The sequence below is a fragment of the Dermacentor andersoni genome, chromosome 11 (assembly GCF_023375885.2).
Source record: "Dermacentor andersoni chromosome 11, qqDerAnde1_hic_scaffold, whole genome shotgun sequence".
In the NCBI taxonomy this organism is placed as follows: domain Eukaryota; kingdom Metazoa; phylum Arthropoda; class Arachnida; order Ixodida; family Ixodidae; genus Dermacentor; species Dermacentor andersoni.
The window spans coordinates 18,418,075-18,443,247 of record NC_092824.1 but is presented as its reverse complement, the minus strand read 5'-3'; the positions used below and the strand labels follow the sequence as shown (position 1 = coordinate 18,443,247).

At 47.7% G+C, this 25,173-nt stretch overlaps 1 protein-coding gene across 4 annotated transcripts in view; it reads left to right on the top strand.

Annotated features, from left to right (window-relative positions):
* LOC126517380 (uncharacterized) overlaps window positions 1-25,173 on the top strand; it is a 147,965-nt gene that overhangs the window by 53,466 nt on the left and 69,326 nt on the right. For 2 of the 4 annotated variants that reach the window (XM_050167092.3, XM_050167093.3), the window contains exons 2-3: window positions 17,907-18,032; window positions 20,761-20,892. In XM_050167092.3, the coding sequence (XP_050023049.1) occupies window positions 17,907-18,032; window positions 20,761-20,892 (258 nt within the window). Of the gene's footprint in view, window positions 1-14,843; window positions 15,275-17,906; window positions 18,033-20,760; window positions 20,893-25,173 lie in introns of those variants that run through there. The other 2 variants (XM_050167095.3, XM_050167094.3) reach the window with 2 other exon arrangements.

The following is a 25,173-nucleotide window of genomic DNA, read 5'->3' as shown; positions in this document are numbered from 1 at the left end:
TTTGGTAGCATATATTCTTGTGGCCTTACTTGCTCGGTCAGAGATTTCGCTGTGAGGGGTGAATTTTCCTTATTTTTTTTTTTATTGTTGTATCTGCCAGCACCGTTGATGACGGATAACGCCAATATCTTAATTAGTAAACCAGGTAATGCTCAACGCCGTCTTGTCTTCTTCAGAAGGCTGGTTTGCTGACCGAGTTGGTATTCCCTTATTAAAGCGAATAGCGCAATGGAGAAAAAATAATCTTAATACAAATGCAAGGGGAAGCGCTGCATCCATCTTCATATATGCTGTCATATTTTTCTGAGCAGAGCAAGTCGGCAAGGCGCATGTATAATCACGAATTGGTGAATTTATAGCGCGATATCTTGCGGGAAGTCATCAATCTGCTATGTCACAAAGTCGTTTGAATCCAGAAGGACGATTTTTTAGGGCTTCACCCACCGCTCTCACGTGGGCTGTTTCGTCACACTTGAACCTCCCGAAGGCATTATAGCGCCGGAGTTCCGCCTTGTAGTTCTTGTACGAAATGACACGACATGCGTATGACTATACATAATAAGTGTGTGTATGTTTATGCCTACATGTCTTGGTATTGGTGCGTTTGCGTTCTTATAAGAGCAACATCACTACTACTACTACTACTACTAATACTACTACTACTACTACTTCTACTACTACTACTACTACTACTACTACTACTACTACTACTACTAGGTGGAGGGACAGCGCGTCTTCTTCGCTGAGCTGTCGAGATCGGCTTTGTTCACACACGCGAATTGTTATAAACAACGGAGCGGTGGTACGACACACTAGCCTGTGAATGCAGCTTGATATTCGCATACCGCCGTGGTTGATCGCTGCTGTCCGTGCAACACCTCGTTCCATGCACGCTGATTCGATATACTTACGTGGAAATGGACAAATCATTTTTCTTTTCGTTATCCATTGCACCGCATTTGGTGAAGTTGTTGCAGTTAAAAGGGGGGAAAAGGTAAAATCTATCGACCAAAAGGAAAATGTTTTTTTTAATGCACCAAATTATTGCGAGGATTCTTGTAACTCAGCAATAAATTGCAATTCAGATTGCTATTACAATATTGCAATTCTCTAAACAGCTCGTGTTGAAACACACAAAGCTGACAAAATTGATGTGTCATGCACCGTTCTGCTGTATACCATTAATTTGCGCGTAGGACTCTTGTAAAACCTTCGTAAGTATGGTAACAGCTTCACGTAAGATGTTCGTCGTCATCATCAGTAACTCTCTCTTTTTACACTCTTGAATAGCAAGCCAGAACTTCGATTCATGCAGTCATCTCAGCTTTTCTGTCATAACGTATCTCCACGTTATACGTAAACTGCGACATATATTTAATTTGTCCGCTTCGAGGGATCCAGCAGATGCAGTCTACTGTACTGCGATATCAGTGTTTGGTGCAGAGTTACCGACGTGCAACTTTTTTGCTTCAGAACATTTTTTTATGCTTGCCAGTTTTAGGCAGTTCTTGTCAAAAAAAGCTCGAGCCCACAAATGAAAATTCTGCTTCCGGCGGTATTCAGCTTTTCACTCTTGACTGCAACAAATTTAATTCACATTGGCTCAGCGGTTATCTAACGAGAGCATTTCTGCGCTGCACATCTACTTGAATAGGGAGATCGGGGTTGGCATGGTAACGAGAACGCTTCTAACGCGTTGTTGTAGGACGAATTGTCGCAACGTGTCGCCGCTGCTGTTCGCGGCTCCGGTATTCCGCAAACGGCAACGCGCTTTACGGACAAGCGTAAAACTGTCCAATGTCGTTGGCCGTGTGCTACAGCGACCCGACGAAGCGAGCGGTCGGCGCCGCGTTTCGTAACTCGGCCCGTCCTCTGCCCGCCGAGGTCCGGCGTTGTGCGATTGCGAAGGACGGCTGACCGAGGGCCAGCAGCGAGCCCCATCGGAGGCCGCTATTTTGGTTCGGCTCTGTTGCTATTCTGGGAAACGCGCGCGCGCGGTTTGTTGCGACCCCCCCTCTTCTCCTCGGGGCTCCCATCTTTGTTCGCCGCCTTTCGCGCGCTTTTCTCTTCGGTCACGCACTGCCTTGTTCTCTTCGACTGTGCAGGCTTTTCGTCCCAGTTCTGACGTTGGAGGGTCTTACGAAATGGGTTTTGGAAAGGAGTTGGGTGAGGGTGGAAAGGGCTGGGTGAGCTATATTCTCTCGGTGTACCTTTGTTCGGAGACAGTAAACAGAATAGTAGAGAGCTAAATAGTGTCCAGTATTCCGGTATACGCGATGGCCTTTGCGGACTACCGGGTTACCGAAGGAGTGGCCAGTTCGGTGGCGCAGCGCTCAACCAGACGAGCACAGAGCTAACACTGCAGTGACCAAGTGTATTCGCTGCTGGTGCAAATTTTCGGCAGTGGCGGAATCGGGAACACGTTGTCTTTTTAACTGTTTTTGTTTTTTCGCCAAGAACCCTTACGGAACACGAAAACGTGTCTGGTTGGACGAAGCGGCACAAGATGTCAATAGAGACTTTTAGCGTGTCCGGTATTCCGGCAAGTCCGGGCGGTTTGCCGGTTTAGCGGGGGCGTAAACGTGAGCGGCCAGATTGGTGGCGCCAGCTGGTGGTGCAAAGCTCAACCACACAAACACAGAATTAATTACTATATTCTGCTTAGCTCCTGGTGTAAATATTCGACAGTGGCGTAATCGTGTTCACAATTACGCCGCTGCCAAAAATTTGCACCACTAGCGAAGCAGGATATAGTGGGTTACTGCAGTTTTATCTCTGTGTTTGTCTGGTTGAACACTACGCTATACCAGGCGGCTGCAGCGATCTGGCTACGCCCCCGCAAATCCGGTAATCCGCTCAAACCGCTCCCGTTTACCGGAATAGCGGACAGGCTAAAAATCTCTAATACCAGCGTCCGCTAACTCGGCATTACGCAAACGCCATAGCGTACAATGGAATACCGGACACGTTGAGACATTGTGTTGTCTGTAGCCGACAAATTCAAGAATTCTGAGTATTTCTCAAAGCAGCCGTGACTATGAGAGACGTCGTTGATTTCCTTGTTCGGTGCTGCTCATTGATTTTGTCGATCGATTTCAACGCGCACCTAAATGTAAGCGTACGAGCGTTTTTCTTATTTTTTCCCCCGTACATTTCGGCCTTGTCTAAATGCGACAGCCGTAGTCTGCAGTTGATCACCTCGTGCTCAGCAGCACAACGTCACCACGACTGAACCACCTTGGTGGTTATCTCACTTCGCTGGAAGCGTATGCCGAAGTCGCAAGTAAATCTCGCTGATTTATTGCAGTCATTTCAGCAAAGAAGATGCGTTCGCCCAATGTGCGTCATTTGGTTTATTATCGACTGTACTTCTCCGCCTGGAATGTGCCGCGAGCTGCCAGCGTTTTTCGCCATAGCCAGGGACGGGGACTTCCGCACCAATCGCGCCATCTTGACGCAAACGCAAAATTTTCTGCGTCACACTGCGCCAAACACAGAAAGTTGGCCGAAGTTGCGCCAGTGCTGCTTCGGCATGTGCGCTGCGGCAAGTGGCCTCGCGAGCGGCGAGCGCATTCGTTCGCCGAAAAAGGGTTGCAGCCGTCCACGTTCCGCACACCGCGCGCGACGGCGACTCCCGCACAGTTTCTCGGCAACCTTCGCGCCCGTAACACCGGACTTTTCCGCGCTTCCGGCAAGTCGTCGGCGCGGCCGCTCTCGGGCTGTTGTCGCTGCTGTGGCACGGTTGCAGGGCGGCTGTGTTTATAGAGCGTACGTAGAATACGGTGGAGTGGACCGAGCGGCGCGGCGATCTGAGGCGCAGAACAACGAAGGGTGTGCTGGGGGCGCTGCGGGCAAACTCGATGCTGACCGGAACTTGACCGAAACGTATACCTACGAGATTTGGGGCAGCCCTCTGTTATTGGCAATTTTGTATGGGAATTAAGGTTGCAGCAGAATGACTGGCTCAATGAAAAGCGGAGGCATGCTAATTAGGCGAGGTCTGAAGTGGCAAAGGATAAAAGGGAAATGTAAAGGCCATCTATGGATGAGCGGCACATCGCAAGGCGAAAAGAAGTGGCTGGGAGTATAGCTTACCTATGGACAAGTACTGAGAGCAAACATAAAAGTAAGGAATTGATTGATTGCATTAGAAGCGATGTGAATGAATTCGAGAAATCGGGCCAGGTGGTATTAGTGGCAGATGTGAACGCGCACATGGATGATTCAGGCGGGTGTACTGATAATAACGGTTCTCTGGTGCTGGATCTGTGCGATGAGCAGAGCCTAATAGGAGCCAAAGGCACAATAAGTGTATGAACAAGTAACGTGGCAGTGCGGAAATAGGCAGTCAGTATCGATTACACCTTAGTCTCAGAAACTGTCCACGAACGACTAGACCGATAGATGAGCACGGAAAAAATAGCCTGGGTAGCGATTATAAACGTTTAACTTTAAAATTTGGGACGGATACCAACGCAACACGCGAACCAATAGCGTCAGAATTTCTAAAAGCGAATGAAAAGCTCATAACAGAGAGTACAAAAAACATAGAGTACAATATGGAGGCGTTTCTACAGCAATCTGGGAATATAAGGATCTGGTAGACGTTATGCAGAAGGATATAGGACAGACAAAAAAAAAAGAACTGTAGAATTGCAAAGAGGAAACCACGTAAGTGGCGAAACAAGCAAATAAAGCGAGCTACAGAAGAGCGTAAGCAGGTGTCTAGGGACCATCGAGAAGCCAAGAAGTTGAGATTACACGAAGAAGACGCGCTGCTTAGATAGAAGAAATACCGAGAAAAGGGTGGCGAGTGAGCTCGTGCAAGAGAAAATTAAACGCGCAAGCGAACGTTGGGTGCACAACATCTGCAAAGGAGGCAAAGGCACGCCGTAGTTGGGGACTCCGGATTAATTCTGACCACCTGGGGATCCCTAACGTGCCCCCCCAATGCACGGGACACGGGCGTATTTGAATTTCGCCCCCATCGAAATGCGGTCGCCGCGGCCGGGATTCGATCCCGCGACCTCGTGCTTAGCAGCGCAACACCATTGCCCGCGAAGTCACCACGGCGGGTCACGTTGACCGAGTATGCCCACCTTTGTTCTGCGTAATAATAATAAAAAAACACTTTCCTGCAGAAAACTCGAACATATAATCTCGGCTCACGGGCCGACATTATGTGTGTATATATAAAGAACACCGATTTTTTGGAGTGATGAAGGATGTTTAACGGATTCTTTTATTCTCATTATTTTCGGTGATTTAGCCACTCACTGTGTCGCACTGGGTGTGTGCCCGTTCTTCTCCAATCCTGTAGAATAGGCTTGTCCCACGATTCTTACATAAAACTTCACCAAAAAAAAGAAAAAGCAAGAGAGAAGAACAAGAAGAAAGAAACGAACCCAGCCTGACTTTGTGTAGCATCGAATAGGCATCATCGACCACTCAAGCTTTGCTTCATAAGATTCCAACATGTGCGTTGGATCTGCTTTTTCTTTTTTTGTGTGGGCGTGTCTGTGTTCCCTGTGTGTCTGCGTGTGGCAGCCATAGCCATCGCAAGTGCGGGGTAGGTTATGATCACCCATCCTAGCCTGGCTACCGAAACCGACCGTGGTCCGTAGAAACGAATATTACTAGGAAATTATTAAGGGAATTAACTCTGACGCTTGCCAGTATCTTGAACCAAAGCTGCTACCCGCCGCGGTTGCTCGGTGGCTGTGTTGTTGGGCTACTGAGCACGAGGTCGCGGGATCGAATCCCGGCCACGGCGGCCGTATTTCGATGGGGGCGAAATGCGAAAATGCCCGTATACTTAGATTTACGTGCACGTTAAAGAACCCCGGGTTGTTCAAATTTCCGGAGTCCCCTACTACGGCCTGCCTCATTCAGATCGTCGTTTGGGCACGTAAAACCCCATAATTTGAAGCGAAGCCGTTATCGCGACTAGAGGGGCTCGAAGACGTTATACGCCATTACGGCTCATGTCGTGTGCTGCATACAAGGTTAAATGTGCGTGGGTGAATTACGGTTATTGCAGAAAAAAAAATTAACGAATTGCTCAAAAGCGTTTTATAGGCGGGCAACGTTCTAAACGGGGGGGAGTCGGCGCGTGCGGGACGCGTTTCAAAGCGCGCAATTCATTTTCGGGCAACTGTAATTCCGATTGCGACTGTTCGAAAGAAACAGCTTGGCTGGAAATTGATTGTGCAAGATCGCGCAACGGTGGGGGGGGGGGGGGGGGGGTTCGTTTATTCCAGGGTTCGGGCCTTCGTCAACGCTGGTCGCAAATGTCGCGTCAAAACTCCGTTATTGCGCACGGCGCGTTTGTGAGCTGCAAAAACTCGATCCGAGCCACGACACGACGGCGTCTCTCGAAGCACGTTCGAGGGAATGCTTTTGCACGGCGGTCGGTTTCGTGGTCGTTTCCCGGGTGCAAGAGCTAGCTCACTGCAGCGCCGAATCTCTGCCTGCCCCCCCAGTGTCCACCCAGCAGTCAGTGGGCCAGGACTGCCAGGAACGCGGTGCGAACGGAAATATTTCGTGCTCGCTAAAAATACCCGGACGCCGTCTAAATTTGCCGGCGCGCTTTTTCCCCCCGCGCCCTCCGTCGTCCGCTGCCCGCCAGCGGCTTTGCACTTGGAAAGGCTGGTTTGTGCGGCTTTGCGATTGAAGTAAATGATCGATGAGGTTCAACATCCCAGGGCGACACCACGGAATCGTGAGGACCGCCGCAGTTGTGGGCTTCGAATGCGTTTTGTTGGCCATCCGGGGTTCTCGACGAGGAGTACGATGTGACGTGCATAGGAGTTGACATTTCCGACTCTCTATTTTGCTCTGCAAGTTCCATTCAGTTCAGTTTATTTCGTGTTCCATCGACATGTGGTCTGCACAAAATGAATGAAAAAGAAAAGCTGCCACGTGGTGGGGCAGCTTGACTCGCTCGTGTCACACCGCCTATACATAATCGGTGCTTGGGCAAGTTACAGGTGACCTAGAGACGAAACAGTTGTTCGAAACTGTTGTAACAAACATACTAAAATACGTGTTTATATAGGATAAGCATAACAGGGCGGGACAGTTGGAATTTGTACCCGCTGCCGTAGCTTATTAGCGGCTTGCGCTGCCAGGCGGGATCAAATTCCGGCCGCATTTCAATGGGAGTGAAATGCAAGCACGCCCGTAACCCGTGCATTGGGGGCACCTTATATAAAGATACGCTAGGTGGTCAAAATTAACACCTAGTCCCCCACTACGGCGTGCCTCATAATGAAATCTTGGTTCTGGCACGTAAAACCCCGGAATTCAATTCAATTGCGATTTATAATTTCACACCATATCGCTGTAAGATATACAACACATTTGCAATCTTAACTCTCAAATGTGAACCCCCGTGTGAAGATCTAAAATACAAATGAATGTGCGAATAGATCCCACAATTCAATATCGAAGTCCATCAGATCCTAAAAATAATAACACGCGTTAGGGTGGTTTGAACAATCTGCTACACTGGAGGAGTGGGACAGTTCCAGTTTTTAACACCGTTCAAACTACGCAGTTGAAAAAAATTCATGACATATGCAGGGCGTCCAATAACTATCATGCACCAAGATTTAAAAATATGCAAATGTCACGTAACTGTACAGAACCAAGGTAATGTTGTTTGCCGTCGCTTTGAGATATACTCAGATTATTTTTTCAATACCACCTCATTACATAATTAGTCTTAGTTAATCAACTTCTATAAGATAATAACTAGATTAAAAATGAAAAAAATTGTACAGCAACATGAAAAAACTCCCGATACAGCTTTCTGTTGCTCAATACGTGCTGCACAAGAGTGTTATTTCCGAGTGTGAAAGAAGCCCCCGAATACACGCAAAATTGCCGCGCGACTGGCCACTCGAAGCACTTTGCGTGTATTCGTGGGCGTCTTTCACGCTCGGAAAAAACTCTTGTGCAGCACGTATTGAGCAACAGTAAGCTGTATCGGGAGTTTTTTTCATGTTGCTGTACGATTTTTTTCATTTTTAATCTAGCTATAATATTATAGAAGTTGGTTAACTAAGACTATGTAATTAGGCGAAATGCAAAAATTATTCTGAGTATCTCCAAGCGACGGCAAACAACATTACCTTGGTTCTGTCCAGCTACGTGGCATCCGCTTATATTTAAATCTTGGTGCATGATAGTTGAGGCACCCTGTGTGTAGCGCCTCTGTACATTGATAGTTTCCACCGTAACCACTTCGTCGTGGAAAAGTGCGGGTGATCCTGTTCGACTGCAGAAAGTAACTATAACTTACTTGCTGGTTTCTTGTGTACCACTCTGAAGTCAAAAGTGCAAATGTGCTGATGAAAAAAAAAATCTTCCCCAATAAAGGATCCTCATTCCCAACGTGGGTGCGGCCCGCGACCCCTGCCGACCACTAAACCAAGAGTGGGTGGGAAGGGGTTCCTCAGGACCCAATAAAGTTATTTCCTCCTCCTCCTCCTCCTCCCCAATAAAGGGGGAGGCCGCATAGCGTGCCAGGAATGGACTTTCGGTTGCCTTACAGGGGAGTTTGAAACATTAAAACAACTTTCTGTACGGTTGTTTCTACGTTTTTACAAGAAATGATCAGTCTCTTCTAAAGACAAAGTGAACAGCCCCGAAGGAATGGGCGTGGTTGTGAAGGTCATGAGAGTAAGATTTGAAACATGGACTCAGTTCGTTCCTGCAAGAAACAAAAGCAGCAAGGGACAACATGTCGACCTACCCCCGTGTAACGCCGAGTGGACCGATTCTTAGGGCCACATTTAGAGTGTCCCGCTCAAGGAGGTTGTTGGACCCTTCGTCCAACGTTATGTACCGCTCCTCCCAGTAGAAACGACTGTCTAGTGTGACCCATTTCGTAATTGTGTGTGTGTGTGTGACTATGAGGCATTACAGAATCTTTAAACTTCTCGAGCGAAGTTTTCTTCCTGAAGGCGTTGCACGAATTAAAAAATGTAATAACCGATGTGGACGCAGCAGCAGCTTTTGCAAGATTCCTTTGTTGCACAAAAAACAAGGGTTTATGTAGGCACGGTGCATCGCTTATCGGAACACGTGCGATGGGTTTAACACGGAAGAATGCGCACAAGATAGCCAACTCAGTCACGTCGCTCTGTTACCACATCCCTTCCCACCTAGTAGTCAATGCCATAACGAAGCACTGGGCGACGTACACGGGTAGACCTACGGCATGCTTGCGGAACTTCTGGACTAGGCGATCTCTGTACTGCAGTTTCAGTCGCTGGAAGCTGGGGTTGGCGTGAGAGACTATGGGTACAGCATCCCATGCTCTCCGGCACGTGGTTGCGGTGACGTCGGTGTACTGAACGATCCGAAGTCTGTACATGACGGGGCCCAAGCGACTCAGTATTCGTGCGGCCAGCCACTTCGGACTATGAGAGAAGTTCCGCACATACACGGAGTCAGTCACCCTGTAGAAACTCCCTTGACGATGGCTGCTTGGTACTTCCAGGGCCTTTCACGTCAGGGTGCAGTCTCGACAAGACAGAGCGGAAGCTCCTGCCCAGCATGAGTTCTGCTGGCGTCCTCCCGGTTTCCGAGTGGGGCGTGGAGTGCTGCTTGAATAAAAAACGAGAAACTTTACACGCCACTGTGCCCTGGCTCTGTTTTCGGAGCGCACACTTTAGCTCGCGAACCATGCGCTCAGCCCTTCCGGTGCTTGCGGGATGGTATGGCGCTGTATACATGTAGCGTGTGCCATTTCTGTTCAAGAAAGATTGCATTTCGTTGCTCGAGAAGGCTGTGCCGTTATCAGAAACAACTAACTCCGGCAATCCGTATGAAGCAAACATTCTTCGCAGTTTTTCGATCACAGCTGAGGAGTGAAGCGATGGCATTACCTCGATCTCGGTCCAGTTTGATAGCGCATCCACGACAACAAGAAAGAAAACGCCGTTAACCGGCGCTGCAAAATCTACGAATTCTGCTCCACGGGCTTTCGGGTTTCGTCCAAAAATGCACAGGTGTTTTAGGTTCGCTTTGCCTGTTCTCTTGACAAGAGTTTGCAATGACGCATGAAATCTTCAATCTGAGCATCGATCTTCGGCCACCACACATGTGACCTTGCCAGAGCTTTCATGGCCATTATGTCAGGGTGATTTGCATGCAGAATGGCGAGGACATTTTTTTCTGAGTTCTTCTGGCAGTATAACCCTATTACCCCACAAAAGGCAGTCACAGTGAAAAGACAGCTCTCCGCGCCTCACCTGATAGGCGGCATATTCTGGGAACTGTTAAGAACGACACGCTGACGTGCAAGTTTTGCTAGCCATTTGCGACAGCGGGCGTCAACTTTTCCTGGAACGCCACCGCAAACCTCTAGCCACGGCGTCACAAAGTCGACTGTGTGTGGAGAATACGCGCGTCCTCGACTCTCCGTCGCTGGAGCCAAGATGAGTGCGACGAAGCAGGCTTTGTGCCTGAACCCGCCACCGCCAACCTGGTCTGCTGTGAACGAGGGAGCCCCCAAGGGAACGTAGTTCGAGGCCCCTTCCCACGCGCCGTTCAAGACGCAAGACAATGGGCAACCGGCGGGCGCGCTGCGGGGGTTAGCTCGGGGAATAAAATGAGCCTTTATTGACGTAAGCCCCGAGTTCTGCGAAGACCATCTGACCTCGGTTGGGGACCGTGAACCTGTGCGGAAATGTTTGTATGTAAGCCCTCCCGGCTACGGTGCCTGGTCGAACGTTTCCCTCACCTTGGTATCGAGGGAGGACCGAGTGTTTATAAACCGCTGTTGTGCGGTTGCTCAGTGCACTTTCTCTCGCAGTCATGGTAGACTGATGAACTGCAACGTCCTTATGTAGATACTGTAAATAAACTCATATTCCTCGTTTTCGATGAGAAGCAGTCCTTCCCTTCAACAACGTCCTCAGCGTGGATAAGTTGGACGACGGCATGGGCCAGCTACCTTCTAATTCATGCCCGACTCCAATCTTGACGGCTGATTACGAGCGATGGGATTGACCCCCCAATCCTCACAGGACACACCTTGTTCTGGCCAACCAGTTGCGACCCATTTCTTCACATGCAAAAGGCAAGGATCACGCATAGTGGCTGATGCGACGTCTGCTGCACTCACAGGAGGGTACTCCACTGCTTCCAACAAAAGGACGTCGCCAGGGGGCTCGATGTCCCTCCTGACACCGAGTAACGGTAGCCTGCTTAGACAGGCAGCATTTGCGTGATCTTGCGTCCTTCTATACTCCAGTTTGTATTCGTAAGCTGATAACAAAGACCACCGCAACATACGCGGTGACAAAACAACGTGAATCTGCTTGTCTCGTTGAAAGATACTGAGTAGTGGCTTATGATCTGTCAAGATGCGGAATTCTCTCCCATATAGGTACTGATGAAATTGACGGACGCCATAGACAATAGCTAGAGCCTCGCGGTCAATCAGGGCGTAATTACGTTCCGCCTTAGTGAGTGTTCTTGACGCATAAGCAACAGGTTGCTCGCCTCCTTGAGCATCGCTGTGAGCTAATACAGCTCCCACACCCACGGGTGATGCGTCACAAGACAGAATTAAGGGTACATCAGGGTTGAAATGCACTAAATGTGACTGACGTCAGCAACGTCTTTAGTCTTTCGAAAGCTAGTTGCTGCTCTTCACCCCACGCCCACGTACTGTCGCTGTCCAGTAGGCGGTAGAGCAGTTCTGCAACTTCGGACCGATCCTTTAGAGAACGATTGTAGAAATTCACCATACCTAGGAAAGCTTGGAGCTCGTTGTTCTTTGGTACAGGTGCTTTGTGAATCGCCTCGACTTTAGCCTTTGACGGGTAGGTGCCGGTTGCGTCTATCCGGTGTCCCATATATACTGCGGTTTTAAACCTGCAACGATATGCAGCGTGGTTGCCCAAACACCAGAAACAGTGCCGTTTCAAATGCTCGCTTGAAGTTTTTTTTTCATCCTGCTCATTCTTAGGCTGCTTAATGTGTTGCCTGTCCACTTTGGCTGTCAAATCTGGGACGTCCTGACGCAGGCCGCCCATAACCCTTTGATGTTTTGCAGCAGCCTCTGCCGTCACTGCTAGATCGTAGGCCGTCTTAAAAGTCAGGTCTTTCTCGACTAACAAACGTTGCTGCACAATGCTGTCAGAGATTACAAAAACCAAACGGTCCTTCAGCATTACGGCAAGAGGAAGCTGGTTGTCGTTGAACCCGCAGTTCTCGGCTAGCTTACGTAAAGCTGTAACGTACTCTGCGACAGATTCGGCGTCGTGCTGATCTCGCTTCGAGAACACGTACCTTGAATATAGCTCGGATGGCTTCGGGTTGATGTGGTTCTTCACGGCTTTTACGATGGACTGGTAGTCAGCGTTCGGTGGTCGGAGAGGCTTGACGAGGGTAGCTATCAGGGAGTATGTATCCTCCCCACAGCAGCTCAGCAATACCGCCCTCTTGTCGGCGTCTTCCTTGAGCTTGTTTGCAGTGCAGCATAGCTCTATACGCTCGACGCAATCCTCCCATGAAGAGTTACCATTTAAGTGAAATTCGCCGATACGGACGCCGAAGGCTATCTTGCCGGGAACGCCCTCCCCGCATGGGCACAACCGTGCCTCGTCGCCAGTGTGATAACCGATGTGGACGCAGCAGCAGCTTTTGCAAGATTCCTTTATTGCACACAAAAAAACAAGGTTTTATGTAGGCACGGTGCATCGCTTATCGGCACACGTGCGATGGGTTTAACACGGAAGACATGCGCACAAGATAGCCAACTCAGTCACGTCGCTCTCTTATCACAAAAAAAAAACTGAAAAAAAAACTGGGTTCAGTGTACGTTTAACTCCACAAAGCCAAAACGGCATCCCACATCGAAAAATAATAAAAGTTGTTCACATTTATCTACGGCCATGGAGTGTGCAACTACAGCTGGAAAATCTCTCCAGGGTACCTGCTGTAGTGGCTTGGGCGTTGCGCCGCGAAGCCCAAGGGCGCGGAATCAAATCCCGGCCGCGGCGGCCACATATATCGATGGCGGCGAAATGCAAGAACGCTCGTGTGCCGTGCAATGATTGGGCGCACGTTAAAGGGGAACCGAACAGGTGGACACAAAAGTATCGGGACCCTCCCGCTGCGGCGTTCCTCGTTTCCATGTAGTCACGTTACTCTATATACGCCAAAAAACTATGAAGTTTAATCTAATGGAAGCAGACAGTTCCCGTCCGACACCTTCACTGAGAGTGCGTTTTCGCCGTCGTCGGCCTCAGCTTCGGCAGAAGCGGCAAAACCACTACACACAGCCAATATTGTGGTTTTGGCGCCTAAAACAACATATTTTTTAACTCCCAGCAGCCTATCAAAAACGTTAGTACGGGCTTTGCGTAATGTTTACAATGCGTGACTTTCATTTGATACAATGAATTTGGTACATCAAAATTTCGGTTAAGCAGAATGTGAGGTATCGAATTCAGCCTATCAAAAAATGACTTGTTTGGCTTTGTGGGGCCTAAGTACAGCGAAAACACGGTATTTGTGCCTAAATGCAGTCAAACCGGCGGGTTGTCGACCGCGATCTTCTGTCGCGTGCGCTCTCGACAGTCGCGCGAGGACGGTTAAACAACTGCACTGCGTGATCTCATGCCTGCGCGCCCATTCCGAAATGGGAGAGTAGGTACGCATCCCCCTTTCCATCCCAGCATCATTCGGTCTGTCATCCCAGCAGCGAACGTAAGTACGTATCCCTCGGGCGGCTCCGTTCTGGAGGAAGTTTATAACTGTCACATGGGGATGGGCGTCCTTGAACCCTCCTTCCCTTACCCTTCGATTCTCTCTCGAAAGCCTCCTCCTCCGACCCTTGCCGTTTTAACGGTCATTGTCGCCACCGGATCCGGCTTCGCAACAAACGGCGCGCTTCGTTCTTTTGCGGCCTTTTTGTCTCTTTCTGTCCCTAATCCAACTTTCAGCGTTAATGTAATATCTTCTTCGTTCTCATTCGATTCAATTCTTTTCTGGATTGCTCATTGGAAAGTGCGTATTCAGAGCGCTGGTGTGGAATGTGTCTTGTATTCGTAGGTTCAGGCACTCTCGTGGTCGCTGTTTGTAATATCGTGACGTGCGTAATAATGCGTCAGGTTGTGGTCACTTGTCATTACTCACATAAAAAATTTAAAAGCGTATTCCGAGTGGGCAAGAAACGCGACTGCAGCCGTTTTATCGCTGCCCGCTTTGGTCAGTGGATGGCGTAAGTCGATGGATGTCGTCTGCTGCGAACTCAAGATGGCGTCGCTCAATCGTCTGGACGTATTGCACAGAAGACGGTGGGAAAAGTGCACCGACGCTTGGGAGTAGCCGTCTTCCTCGTCGAAAAGCTGTTTTGACTGCGGTCTCGTGGAAATCGCTCTGACGCCCACTAGAATAATCTCAGTACTGTTACGTTTTTGCTGTCGTCCCAGGTGTCGTCTGCTCGCGCCGGTTTGAATGCGCTCCGGCGAGGCGCAACTGGCATGATTGCAAACTACAGCTGAAGGACGACGCCACACAATGGATGAAAAGAAAAGCAGAAGCATTCGACAGTCTCCCTCGTCGCTAGGCAGCTGTGACAACGCGTCCCGTTCCCTACGATTCTCGGCCGCTTTGTAATCACGTGACGGTAGCGCGAACCAATCGCACACGTCGCTGACCGTGGTGTAGGGTGCTGTGGAGGGGGCTGCGCTCCCCCTCCACAGTGGAGGGGAGGGGGCTGCGCGCCGAGCCACCGGCGAGAGCCCTTGCCTTAACCCTCTCGCGCCGCTTATGAAGAAACAGCAGCCGCGGTGGCCGCCAGCGTTCCCACGAGCGTGGCGACGGCGCCAAGGGCGCTCTCCGGTTCTCGGCGGCGTCCACGCGAAGGTGCGCAGTCCCCGTCGACGAATCGTACAAGGTGCCAGTGCTGTCACGCTCCTGCTGTCGTGATAACGATGGTGCTCGAACGTGCGACTCGTCGCGGTTGAAGAGAGACAACAAGCAGCGCACGGTGTGTGCTGCGTCGTGCTTTCGCCGCTGCCGTCGCGGACCGGGTGCCCCGTGGAAGGCCTTCTCTCTCTCCCAGCGCCGTCCCGCCGGGATTGTTCGCCGCTTTCCCGATTTCCCCACGCACTTCCCTTTTTCTCCCCATTTCGGCTGCTGCTTCATCCGTGCTCACGACTGACTGGCGGACGGCGGCATGGACGACGACTGCGATGCGGCCGTTGCGGCGTCCTCGTTCGTGGTCGGACTCAGCGGCGCGAAGGAGGTAAAAAAAGGAAACCCATCTATGAACGCGAAAGCGCCATCTGGGTGGGCTGGCAACGCTTTCGGGCACGCGCCGCGGTGCGTTGAAGCAGCCGGGGATTGAGCGGGGGGTGTGGGGGGGGGGGGGGGGGAGACAGGCGGGCGGGAGCTCTCCGGTCGTGCACACGAGCACAGTGGCACACGACGTCTTTCGTGTTTTGCGGGTTGGTTGGCGCGCAGTTTTGGATTCCTTCTTTTTTTCTTCATTTGTATTGGAGGGGGGGGGGGGGGGGGCACGTGATTGCCGTGCATGCCAAGCGTCGGGTGCAAACTGCCACAGCAGTAGCCACTGCATCTGTTGTTTCTCACGGGTCTTAGCTCCTATGAGAGTTATCTTCGAGGCACTCAAACGTGTTTGAAGATGTCTCGTTGAAGCAGTGTCATGCAGATGACGCTTAGAAATGACAAACCTGTTGAAATATTCACCATGCTTATAATTCACTGTACATAACTAATTGGACCTTTCCGTTTACTTTAATCTCCTGATGTGTTTAATCCAGGCTGCAGTTTGGCATTCATGCCAATTTGCAACTCCTGCAAGAACAACACACTGCTGGTATGATGTGTGACTTGCACTTGGCTGGCCAATTTGTGAAATTGCGTGCTACACAAGTGGTTTCCTCAAACTCAGACCACCGTTCGGTTCATATTCGTCCATGTTCAATTACATAACAATGTCACCCAAGATTAAGATGACCACACAAGAAGGGCAAAATGGCATGACATTGAAAGAATCGTCTGTTCTCGTGTGAGCTCCAGTGGTGTTAGGTTTGACATTAGCGATGCACCACTCTTTCCTGCATGTACAAGAACCTGTTCAATACCCAGCAATGGCTTAGCGAGAAATACCCTTCAAGGGGTTGAGAATACATCGGAGGAATGGCTGTTTCTGTTCGTGAGGTGTGGTAACAAGGTTCTTTATGTACCATGGGCCATACTTAACAAAGGTGTAGAAAGATAACTAGAGGTAGGGAAAGATACATGTACCCACCTCACCAATCCACAGTAGTGAACTATATTGCAGAAGTGTGAAAGTCAGCTGCCGTTTGAAACACTTTTTCAACCAAGACTGGTTCACAGGACAAATTCAGCCTGTCCCTCTATTCTTTTCCTTATTTTTTTCATAGCAAAAGGTAATGCTGTCTTGCCTCCATGCCTCTCAACAAGTACAGGTCCTTGTCTTTGTGAGGGCACGGCAGACCAGGAATTGGAGAGTCGCGATATCTTAGCAATGCAGAAAAAAGGGAGGTGGACACTTTCTCCTGTGCAGATAAGTACTACATAGAGATTAAACCTAATGCCCTGGGCCCATATTCATACAAAATGTTCTTAAGCTGCAGCTGTTAAGAGCAGCTACGAGCCATATTTGTTGTTGAACACATTATTAGCAAATGCAGCAAACCAGGCAAACACTTCTAGCATATGAAAAGCTCTGTACTTATGACCCTTGGCTGCTCTTTCTGAAAGAAAAATAATTTTAAAAAGTATAGCACTAGCTGCTTGACCCATCGGCGGTTCTTAGCCTTTGTGGTGTCCTCCAGGCTCTTGAGTGCTCCACGCTTGAGTAGTCTGTGTGCGAGACCTTTTTGTTTATGTGGAAGCCTTGCAGAATGGCCAACTTGCTGAGCTTTGCATTTCTTCCTGTTGTACCCATGACATGCTGGTATGAATTTTGAGCACGAAGATAACAATGTAACCTGTAGCTCTATGGCCGCGAGTATTTGAGTATGCCGTCTGTTGGTGTTTTTAACGGCAAGGTTTGACAAACTTGCCATATTATGGTCAAATTTCTTGCAAAATGGGCACATACATTCACTTCTGATAAAGTATTTCACGACCCATGCCTTTGAAGTCAACTTTGGAGCTCCTTTAGGATCATATTTGCTACAGTGACATTGCTTGCAATTTCGAGCACGTCACCAGCCTTTGCAGTAGTAGCAATACTAAGTTAAATATAACTGTGCTTGTGATTTGTCACTATTGTGAGTGTGAAAGAAGCTTCAAGGCAGTTTCCACGTATGTGCCCGAAGCAATTGGGAGGGCTATATAAGGTAGCCATACTCTGTCACAACCTAAGAATTCCATACTAGCTCAGCCTGCAATACTACACTGCCTTCTGTGCTTGCTCCATGCTCCAAAACATCCAAGAGATGCCGATATTAATAAAAGTTTGCCTCTGCCATGACACCACAGAAGTGGGTGAGCATAATTGAATTTGAAAGCACCAAAAGTCGGACGAGTTGGTAATTTGGTAATTAGTGAGTTGGTAACCATAATTATCCGGCGTATCTGTACAAGTTTTCTTCACATTGGTGAAGCATTCCTAGATTGTTACCGACTTGTGGTGCGGATGAACATAAGGAGACATCAACAGCCAACCTGTAACAAGGTTTTCCAATAAACCAGGAAAATTCTCTGAGTAGCTAAATTCCTGTGCAAATATTAGTTGTGGGCAAGGAACAACGTGGTCACTGCTCGATTTACCAGGTTTGCATTTGCCCATGCGATGTCGCTAATTGGGTTGGCAAGAGGGTCTCAGGTGTCGGTTGCGGGGTGTCCCCTCCTCTAAAGGCAAGCGGCCTTCCTATTTGCAGCGAGCGTCTTGCTGCTGCCATGTGGAATGCTGTGGCGGAGGGGATGCCTCTACCGGCACCAACGAGGACAGCGGGCGGGACGTCTCTCCCATGTCGCCACCGTCACCCTTGCCCCCAACACCCCAGGTCTCTTGCTCTCTCTCTCTCTCTGCCTACCTCTTCCTGGTGTGGCATGTGTGTGCACCAGACGTGTCCCGTATAGCAAGGCCTGGCTGACACTGCTTGTGCAAGCACGGAAGTAGACCTGCAAGCAGACAACCTTATTGCATCTCTTGCTTTCATCACTGCATGTTCAGAAGTAGCAACTTAGTTCAATAGTGTGATGACACAGCCATGAGCTTTCGAGGCTCTAGTCATCTAGGAGCATTGGTACGTCCTGGTTCTGATCAAATGAGAGGAGAAGCAGATAGATGGCTTATGGCACATTTGACTGGTCACTTTCAAGCACCCTACAATGCTCTTGCGGTTCTGCTCTTAAATTTGACTGGCTGAAAGGGAACACTGTGAATGCTTCACCTGATTTGTTCAGAACACCACACCCCAACTCGGAGTGTTTGGAGGCATTCTCACCTTTAGCTAGGAGTGTGGCCAAGACTCAACAGAATTCTGACCACATGCATTCTCCGACTGGTCTGGAAGCAACTGAATTTTCAACTTGGGCATGCTTTCTCTGGTTCCAACGATTAGAGGTCTCTGCATCTCAGCAGACCGAGTCGGAGCATAGTAGGAACCAGTCGAATGTACCATTACATTGACCTTTTGATTGATGGAGTTCTAAAACAAGACCATGGCGGTGGGGGACACTCCTGCAGAAGGTTCTGGATTGATATTCTTTTTTTCCGGCACCGAAACCTTTGAATGCACAAGCACTGCTGTGTTCTGCTGCCGTTGAAATGTAGCCATTGTGGCAGACAGTCGGATCTGTAACCTCGTGTGCACCATCAGTAGTCCGGAAGGAAAGCAGAAAAGGCTTTGCAATAACACAGTATGAGCTCATTTAGTGGTTCTCTTGCGTCCTCATAAAGGGCAACTCTGGTGATCTTTGAGGTCAACAAATCTTAAAGTTTATACGTGATCTCTTTGGCACTCTGATCATCTGTGCTCAATGATATGACTCTAAAACACTTCGTTTCACCTAAAGTGAATGTGAAAGGTTGCCATGCGTGCTTCCAACTTGTGCATGCAAATGTATGATTTTCACTAACCACCCTCTGCTTGGCAACGTCAAAGCCTACTAGCAGACGATGCGGACTGAGAAGTGGGTGCCTGCCAAGTAATTGTTTTGCATAAACGTTCGTCTTTGCAAAGACCATTCTTTGGCCCTTAGGATTATAGTATTAAAGCACTTGGACCTTTTAATGGAATAGCACATGATATTTGACGGTTTCATTGATTTTCCTAAGTTCTTTATATATTGAACTTTATGGAAGCTTTTGGGCTCGCAAAGCCATACTATGGTAAGCGCTTGAAGGCAGATGCTGTAATAACACTCTTCAATTTCAAGACGAGTAAGCATCGAAGTCACCACATGAAGGCAGCCCTCCAGGCTACCTAGTTCAGCTATGGTTTTGGCACTTCTTTTATTGTTCAAAATTATTTTCAAGTTTTTAACAAATTGTCCCACCCTACTTATGACAGGAGGATCTTTGTCATTTGTCTTGTCTGTTTTTCCAACAGCTTTTAGCCTTGGGGATCCACCAGAACACTTGTAATTCTGGAAATAAAGAAATCTATCTTGAAAAAGCACTTATCCTGACATCGTAAAAAATACTACCAGAGTTGGCTTTTAGGGACCCTCACATGTTCAGAATTAACCGATATTTGTTAATATTTTCATGTTGAAATTCATATTTTCTTGTTGAGTTGTGCATTTTGGATATTCTTCCCCCATTCATTGTAATCTCCCCCCCCCCCCCCTATGTAATGCCCTCTGGGCTCTTTAGCGTAGCTGAATAAAAAAATGGAGCCCTCCACCATGGTGTCCCTCATAGCCCAGCTTTGCTTTGGAATCACTCAATCACATTTATTGATTAAGTTTGGAAGAATGCATACATAATATTTACAGCTTCTGCTGCTTACTTGGTGCAGTGTGCACTGTCTGTGTCATTGTTAGCACCTTTCTTTTCTGTCTTTCTCTCTCTCTCTCTCTCACCTCAGCGAGAAGCGTACCTGCTGTCGCATGAGTAGTCATTCCCTTGTGTTGTGCATGGAAGTACAGGAGGTATTTGCTGTAAACTAGTAATGTTGTAGGCTGTAAGCTAAGATAATGATACCATAAGGATTAAATGATTTCACACAACCTATTGGAAGTAAACAGACACGCACCTGCATCAGGGCTAACCTTTAACTCAATGTGTCAAGCCAGGCCAAGTCTGAGGAGAGTATGTGCTCTTTTGCATGCACATGGTCAATGTTCTAGTTGGCCGGTGCCAGTCAGGCTCTCAGAAGCTGTGTACCAGTGCTTCAAGATGAGTGCTCAATTTGTTTGTCAGTGGGAAAGTGCAGCATGTACTACTGAAAACTGCTTGCTCTGCTCACCAGGTGGCGTGTTACTACGCTGCTGTTGTTCCTGTGAATAGATTTGACTTTGACGGGCTACACTGGTTTTGTGTGGGCGTTGTTGCTTTCTGCTTCTTTTCGTCTTCTACACTCCCTACCCCCTCTATTGGTGAGGAAGTGCCCATAACAGATTTGTGCCTCTAGTGGTGCAGGTTGCATTGTAGATGGCGTAATGTAGATAAGCGGATGTGTACTATCGCGTGGCTGTCTAAATAATTTCCTGTTAAGTGGTTGATGCTTACGTTATTGCGTTTCTGTGCCCTTCTCCTCCTCTTTTATCCTCGTCCTTTGCTAGGAGAAAAAGCTGAGCTCGGGGTCACTCGGAAGCGGCGATGCAGCGAGGCCGAAACAGGTGACTGTCACACATCCCGGGACAACGAAGCCCAAGCCGACGTCCAAGAAGAAGGGCTCTATCCAAGCCGATCTCGTGAGTCACAGAACTCAAATTAAGTTTTTTTTTTTCCATTTACACAAATAAATAGAGATAATTGAGCAAAAGGCCGCAACGCACAGCTTGAGGAGCTCTCTGCCTCATTGCAACACGACAGAGCAATAAAACAGAAATTATATGCATCCTAAATGAAACAAGAAGTATCAAATCTAAATGCAGATCTGTGGTCTAAAATGTCAGCCAGGAAAAAAAAAGATAGCATAGAACACACACAGTAGAAGCTGTTCTCGACATAAGCAGACGAGAACTGCAAGAGAGCAAGACAACAATAAGAAAGGGGCAGTTATACACGTTTAAAGGTTGCATGTATAACAATAGCTTCTGGCAAGTTGTTCCAGTCATTGTTTGCAGAAAGTAAGAGGACTTGCATACATTAGGCTTGGCAATGTGCGGCGTATTCTTACAACTGTGTTACTGACAGGTTTTTAGTGTTAGTTGCAGGGATAACAAATAGTGTAGATGAAAGATCTATAGTCGGGTACAACTTTAGAAAGAAGGGGAGGCCCCACCCAGATGACCAAAGTGCGACAGCCAATTGCCTCCGCAAGTGGAATAGTACTGCTAAAAGAACCGTGCTTCTAAAACGCGTAATTATCAGTATAAATACTTTTGTAATTTGATGACTGGTTTAGTAGAGCTCTTGTGATTGGAATGCTACAGCACATGCTGGATTGCTAGAGGAAAGTAACCGCGTGCCTTCTACAGTGCTACGAGTCATCTGCTTTTTAGCTTCATTGAATGGGAAAATAATAGAAAGAGCGGCTCTGCATGGCTTTTGCACTGGTTTACATGTACACCGCACATTTACAACTCATTTTCCGAGCTTAAAATGAATCAGTTGCTATTTAACAAGTACTTAAAGAATGCATTTATCAAAACCATTACAAACCAGGGCCAAGAAGACGATCGAGGCAGGAAAGGTGCAAAAAATGCTTTATTCGTTGTTTTAAATAGCATAAGATTTGCATCTTCTATTGGTTTTGTGTTTTCACGAACTTATTTTCAAGGGTGTGATAGTGTTTGTTTTTTTCTTTTCACTTTTTTTTGTACCCTGACGCAGTACACGAACACGCCTGCCACTAACAGTAGGCACCAGACATTGGCAGACTTTCCTCGTCATAACTTCACTTTTGAGCAAAACAAAACACCATGGAACAAACATGCAGGATGTTTGTCTGTAGCGGTGTGTCACCGCAAGATCCTGTTTTCAGACGAAGCGTAGAGCAGCGACAGCAAAGCTCGCTGCAATCTTTGTTGCTGGATCACGGCTCAGAATAAACGCATGCGGCACAAATGGTGCATAGTAAGCTCGCAATATTTTCGGCATGGTGGGCCACCACAAACAGTTTGGGAATTCACTCTGTCGAGGAGCAGACACGCACGACTGGTGCGATTCGGCCCAGTTCGAAGTGCAGGCAGCCATGTTCTCCATCGGCGGGGTCACCGGCCATCCGGCTCTAGGAGGAGTAAACGTCCCTCTTTTCTAAAATTTTACCCTACTGTAGTTTTCTTTGGAGTAAGGTTAATCTGGCTATTTTGTATCTATGCGGCAGTTACTGAATATTATAGCATTTACAGTAGCATTTTATTTCCATCAAAAGTATGGTAGAAGTTGCCCAAAGAGCAGCTTGACAGAACTCCCCCTCTTCCCTGTATAATGCAATCAGCATGTAGTATATATAAAACCACATATTAGGTGGTGCAAGAAAGAGAAAGCTTAACGAAATGCTTAGATGGACAAAAAGACACAGATGCATTGACGGGTATAACAATAACACAAGGATTTATTGCTGAAATGGAACTAACTTATTTACATTGGGGAGAAAATAAGCTTTTACTTTTAAGGTTTTGTTGTGCAGTTAATAAAATATCAGCTCCATTCCTGTTGTGTTCATTCAAAAGAACAGGCAGCATTTTTTTGTTCTGTAATTTCTTTTGGCTGAGACCAACCTTCAAATTTCTTTGTCGTGGTGCACAAGATGTCGTATATTGAAGCCTAGCAAGGCCACTCAAGAATGTGCAATTTTTTTTTTATTATTTTCGTTTATAGGTTGTGGCCAGTTTATACTAATGCAAGCCAAATATATTGCATCTGCATGTGAGAATGTACATAAAAGTCAGCTGCAGAAAAAATTTAATTCTTCTTAATCTGTCACAAATGTGCAATATGATCGAGCACTTACAAGTGAAGAGCATTCCTTTTCTGGGTGTGAATTGATCGATATTCTTAAAGGGAGGGGCACTAAAGGAAAACACTAAGCCAAGTGAGATTGATAGATTATTGATCAGAGTGAAACGTGAACTATTTTCACTCATTACCTTGCCTTTAAAGAGAACAGAACAGTGTGTGTATTTTCTTTCTGTGAGTGCCTTGTGCATATGTAAATCTATCTTTTTGGCTGTGACTGCTTGAAGACAGCATGGCTGCTGCATTTTTGTTTCGCAGAGTTTTGCATGCCAGCTTGTGGCTGCCCGATTTTGGCATTTGTCAGTGTGCTTTTGAGTTCTGTGCCAAGCATTGCACGATCTTTCATTTTTGTGTGCTGTGATTGAAATCAGTGGTTGGGGTAACCAACCAACGAACCAACTGCTACAACCATTTGCCAGCCTTCACAACTGCTGGCCAATCCATGCTTCATGTGAGCTGCAGGTTTAACTGTATAGTACACTAACAGTTTGTAAGTTTCCAGGCTGGTAGTCATAATGGTTATAAGAGTTCTGGTCGGGCATCTCAAAAGGGGTAGCTGGCCCATGCCATTGTCTGATTCACCTACTCTGAGGACGTTGTTGATGGGAGGAACATGTTAGCAATGAGAACGAGGCGTACTGGGTTTATTTACATGAAGAGTGGAGAACGTTACGTCTGATCAGTCTAGCATGTCTGCTTAAACCCCCTCTGTCTACTTAAACCCCCTCTGTCCTCCCTAGATCCTTAGGCCAGAGAAATCTGCCGCCCCCCCCCCCCTTCATCCAATCAGAGCATTCAAAGTCGTCGAAGGACCCGCATTAAGGGCAAGGGTTCTCACAATCACTCCTGCACCTTTGTTCACTGAGCACACAAAAAGGACAGGAGCTTCGTAGACAGGGATTGTCATGCTTGACTCAAGCTGGAGCGTCTGTGAAACGGCCGTCGCGGTTACCAGAGTTTGTGAGGAAACAATGTAGAACACCCTTTTCCAGGAGTTTCTTACTCTCATCGTCCGTGACTGCGTCAGTGAACCAACAAACACTCAATCCACCAAACGTGTCTCGCCTTGCTGTCACCGCAGGTCTGTCCGTGGGAGACGCACTGTCAGCTTCACGAAGCGATTTGTCGCACTGGTGCAGGAGAGGCTAGAAGGTCACTACCACCGCTGGCCAATCGTAACAGCCTTAATGGTGTGCCGTAGCACCATGATAAATTTTCTGTAGTCTGAAACCACATTGGGTGGGCTCTTATTTTCATCTTTTACTTACATTAGTTACCAGCTGATATCAGGTCATATGAAACTAACAGAAATAAGCAAAAAAACTTCTTTAATTTTAAAGTCAGACAGTTGAATGGTTTGATTTTCACAGAAATTATGGATGTAAAATCTTAGCCCAAAGTCGTTGCCCCTAGGCGGGGAAGTACAAAGCATGTTGTTTTCCATACTGTAGCTTTGTAACATGTTGTATGCTGTTTTTTCAGTTGAGAAAGTAGTGTAAAATGTGAAGTATACCAGATCTTGCGGTGTTGGCATAGTTTGTACTCCTGTGCAACTGCTGTAGAGCAGTCCCTAGCTTCCACCCACTTGCCTAGGCTACAATGGTGCGCAATTTTCTTGTTGCTTTTGTTGTTAGTGGACTTCTTGCATTAGTGTTAACCAGACTCGGTGCACTACTGGTTTGGTTAAGATTAACTGTGTATGCCCCCACAGAAAGTCGGTACACATTGAGATTTGCCATCCTGTGCACAAAACTGAGCAAGGTTGTGAGGTGAAGTGACACATCACACTCGAAGGAGCCAAGCTCGCTATGACACCTCTGATTAGTATGCATAGTCAGTTATCTTTATGTGGTACAACTTGAGGACCACGTTGCAGATCTGCATGTCCCCGTCGCCAGTCATCAGCAGTCTTGTTACCCACTAGCTAGCATTGTATACTGAAGTTATCCTAGTTCCCCTTTTTTTTTCATACATATATGCGTATTTTTTTAATACATTGTATTAGGTGATATTGCACAAGTTATTAAATTGGATGTAACCAACCCTCACCATAATGCCTTTGATCTGAA